This window comes from Daucus carota, chromosome 7 (genome assembly GCF_001625215.2).
Source record: "Daucus carota subsp. sativus chromosome 7, DH1 v3.0, whole genome shotgun sequence".
Classification (NCBI taxonomy): domain Eukaryota; kingdom Viridiplantae; phylum Streptophyta; class Magnoliopsida; order Apiales; family Apiaceae; genus Daucus; species Daucus carota.
Genome location: NC_030387.2, coordinates 28,277,859 through 28,281,657, shown reverse-complemented (window position 1 = coordinate 28,281,657; position 3,799 = coordinate 28,277,859). Strand labels below are relative to the sequence as shown.

The window sequence follows — 3,799 nt, the reverse complement described above, 5'->3', positions numbered from 1 at the left end:
TAATGATTGAAAAAACTTACCATTTATAGTAACGTAAAGAAATGAGAGGGACATCCCAAAATAGTAACTGTAAAGAAATGAGAGAGACAGAGGGAGTAATATATACATATATTTATATTAATATATCATGAACCGTAACTAAATGATATATAGAATTTAGATTATAGTTTGGTATAGGTCGGACGATATTTGAATTAGGTTCGATTCTTTTTACATACCTTAGATTTTATCCAAAAGAGTAGTACGAAACATACTATCAAAATCATAGACTCACAGCCTTGGACTCTTTCATCGATCTAATACCGTAAAGATACAAAGAAATAACTTTTAATGTTGTAAAATAAATTTTAAAAATTTAATACATAATTTTTTTTCTTTTTCTCATTTCTTGCGGTTTTATAACCGAAACCGAACCGACTAAAACCGAACCGAGGCTTTTGAAACCGAAACCGATCCCACAGTTCGGTTGCGGTTTCGGTTTTTAATTTTAAAAACCGAAGATTCGCGGTTCCGGTTCCGGTTTTACTTTAAAACCGCCCCGAACCGAACCACGCTCACCCCTAATGTCTACTGACGACGTTTTTCAGAAGATCAGTCTGCCCAAGCTGTTTTTGGTTTAAAGATAAAATTTCTTGATTTATTTTAGTTAATTGACCATAAAAACTGTAAAATTAATTTTTTCCTAAAAACAAAACAATTTTCAAAAAAATATATAGTTTTTTTTAATTAATTTTTAGAAGAAAAAAAATGAAAATTGATGTCAAGACAAGGTATACAGCACATAATTATTTTTTTAAAAAAACACGGAAGATTATAACAGACATTATTTTTGATTTTTTTTTTTTTGCAAAAACAAGACTAAGTTTATCTTATGCATATATTTTTCTATTTAACAAAACACAAGTAGTTCTAACAACTAATGCACATCCATTTGACATTAAGCAAACTCAATTCTTCATCAGAATCCCAAGCAAAACTAAATCTTTTAATAAAAATCAGAATACATGAAGCAATAGTTCTATATATTAGCAAAGTTCTGATAAGATTCAAAATACAAGATCCTCAACTTGTTCCTGCAGCCATCATCTCTAGGCAACCAGGGTGCTGGCGGTGGTGGATTCACTGCAATGATGAAATGGCAAAGTAAGTAATTATCATCTGAAATAACCCGCAAGAACTACTGACACTAGTGACAAGACTCGCATTGCCCACACAGTTGAAGCAAACATAACTATTCTAGTTAAGAATAACCTCAGCACTACTATTAAAGAAAATCAGTATAAAAAGGACAAATCCAACCATTTTTGTGATGGAAAATTGACATACAGCCTCTTACGATTTTCAGCTTAAACTTAAGTAACATTCTTACTATTGACTGGTAATATGGCTATTATACGCCTTTTCCTTTAGGCATATTCTAAGAAAATTAGCAGAAACTTCTATCAGAGTTACATGAGGAAAGTGATACAAGCAACTTACTATTTCCAAACTGGGGGAAGCTTCTTTGTCTTCTTGTAGTAGCGAGCAAGTCGGTGAATCCTGCTCTCAACAAGAATCAACCTAAACTTGGAGTCTTTGTCCTTCCTGTTCCTCTCAAGATGCTTCCTGATTGCAACTGCCTTTTTAATTAGGTGGTAAAGATCCTCAGGAATTTCAGGAGCGAGCCCTAGGAAGATAAGAGAAATCCAGCACCATTTATTTATCATTCAATATACTAAATCAACGCATAACTACAAGAAAGAGGATGTACCATGGGCTTTAAGAATCCTCAAAATCTTGTTGCCAGTGACACTCTTCACTTGAGCAATTCCATGCGAATCACGAAGAATAACACCAATTTGGGAAGGTGTAAGTCCCTTCTTCGCGAACTTGCATATGTTATCATCAACCTGAAATTTGCAGGAAGTACATGATCAGATGCCAAAGATAACTTTACAAGAGAATTGAAGATAATGAACAATAATTATGTTTCACCATAGAGATGCATTCGAACAATGCAATTCAACACATACTACATATCAAAAAATCTTATCAATGTACCAACAAAAGTAATCAACACTGCATTGTATAACAATTGAGGTACAATGCTAGTAAGACACTTGCAACTCTATAGCTCAAGATACTTGGTTTTTCTAACAAAGGCTAGGAAGCATGGATACAAGTATGGGTGCATATTTACGGATTCAAAAATCATGAGAATATGGGGTTCAGGGGGATACAGCACTAATGTAAATAATAAGTATCGAAACTATTTGACATCTTGTATGACGAAATCTCTCAGGAAAATTAAATCTTCAACACAAATTAAATTAAATGCATAACTTAATTACCTCAAACACAAGAAATTTAAGTTTATAACTTTACCACTTAACATGGCTACTCTGCTTTTGGTCACATAGTTACTTAACACCATGTGAAAGAAAATACAATTTTAAGGAAGTGTACAAGTATTCCATGCCGAAATAAAAAATAAAAAAAATCATATCAAACAAGTGATGGTCAAGTTAAGAGACTCGACATTGGGCGAAATCTACACAACAATAGCCTCTGAAAGCACAAGCTCATATCCATTTCACCTAAGCTCCAACTCATTTTCATTTTAGCAAACCAATAGGACTCATGTTCATTTTAGTACATTCCAGCAATTCCACAATTAGGTTCTTCCAACTCTCTCACCAATTCAACAAACACCCAATGCTGAGTCTAATACTAAACAAATTCATTTTTTGCTCTCGAAACACCCAAATCTATCCAACCTAAAAACCCAATTGTTTTGTCAGGCTAAATGCCCAAAATTTAGTAACAATACATAGGTACATTCTCACTATCTAAACACAATCAAACAACTATATATAGGCTCATAAAATCACAAATAACAGAAAAATTGACAAAGAACCCACAATCGATAAACAAAGATCCCACAAATAAAACAAAAAATCAAATGAAAAATACTTAAAACAAATAAAAATTGAAAAAGAACGAAAAGGGGTGGTACCTCCTGAGAAGAGATCTTGAGCCAACTGGGTGGAGTCCTTTTGTAAGGCAGAGCTGAAGCTGACATACCCTTTCTGTAATCACAAACACAGACATATCAACAATCTTGCATCAAAAAAGATGTAAACAAAAAACCCATTTGAATTAAACATGGTAATGTTGATGGGTGTGTAGAGATTCATCATACCCATGACTGTGCATGCGCCCCATGGTGTTGTTTCAACTCTTCAACTGCGGCTCTTGCTTCAAACCCTAATTTGCTTCAGTGGTAAGGTCTGTTTCGTTATATATAAAGACATTACTTGTAATTGGGCCTTGGGGCCCAATGTGTTTGTGATTTGGTTTTTCTTTTTCGGGCTTTCCTTAGGCTTTTAGAACACTTTGATTTATATGGGCTTAGTGGTTTTCAGTAGGCTTTTTTGCGGAGATACCGTGCAGACATGAGAATTGGAAATGTTTAACATAACTATGCTTGTACAAGAACGCAGCCTTGTGTGTGAAATAGTTATCCAAATAAAGTGTTTTCGTTGGATAGTTAATTCAACTGATGGGACAAAAGAAAAATTTTTGACAGTTTTTGCAGATAATTTATGTGGATGGCTAGATTCTAAATGCGTTGAGTGAATTTTTTTACACGGAACCCTTAGCTTTTTTTTTTAACGTTTCTCAGATAATTTATCCAAGAAAAACACACAAATCACCACTATACGTTCCAAATTTTGCACAATGACAATGAAATGATCTTCTAGGTTATAAAAAGAGCAAGCGAAGAGATTCTATGTTGTCCGTGGAAAAAACCTGTGGA

General features: G+C 33.8%; 1 protein-coding gene across 1 annotated transcript; it reads right to left on the bottom strand.

Moving 5' to 3' along the window:
• Positions 1–907: 907 nt before the first annotated feature.
• Positions 908–3,322, bottom strand: LOC108193801 (small ribosomal subunit protein uS15). The gene is made up of 5 exons (XM_017360622.2): positions 3,182–3,322; positions 2,996–3,068; positions 1,751–1,889; positions 1,480–1,666; positions 908–1,122 (listed from the first exon to the last, which is right to left on the bottom strand). The coding sequence occupies exons 1-5, from the start codon at positions 3,202–3,204 to the stop codon at positions 1,089–1,091; spliced, it is 456 nt and encodes a 151-aa protein (XP_017216111.1). The 5' UTR covers positions 3,205–3,322; the 3' UTR covers positions 908–1,088.
• Between the last annotated feature and the right edge of the window lie 477 nt (positions 3,323–3,799).

What these genes read in the sequence shown, in the direction of transcription:
- LOC108193801 (XM_017360622.2), bottom strand. Translation starts at nt 3,204, where the DNA reads ATGGGGCGCATGCACAGTCATGG. An exon ending in GGGCGCATGCACAGTCATGG is followed by an intron (nt 3,069 to 3,181) that starts GTATGATGAATC and finishes TTGTGATTACAG; the next exon opens with AAAGGGTATGTCAGCTTCAG. An exon ending in GAGGATTCTTAAAGCCCATG is followed by an intron (nt 1,667 to 1,750) that starts GTACATCCTCTT and finishes TTATCTTCCTAG; the next exon opens with GGCTCGCTCCTGAAATTCCT.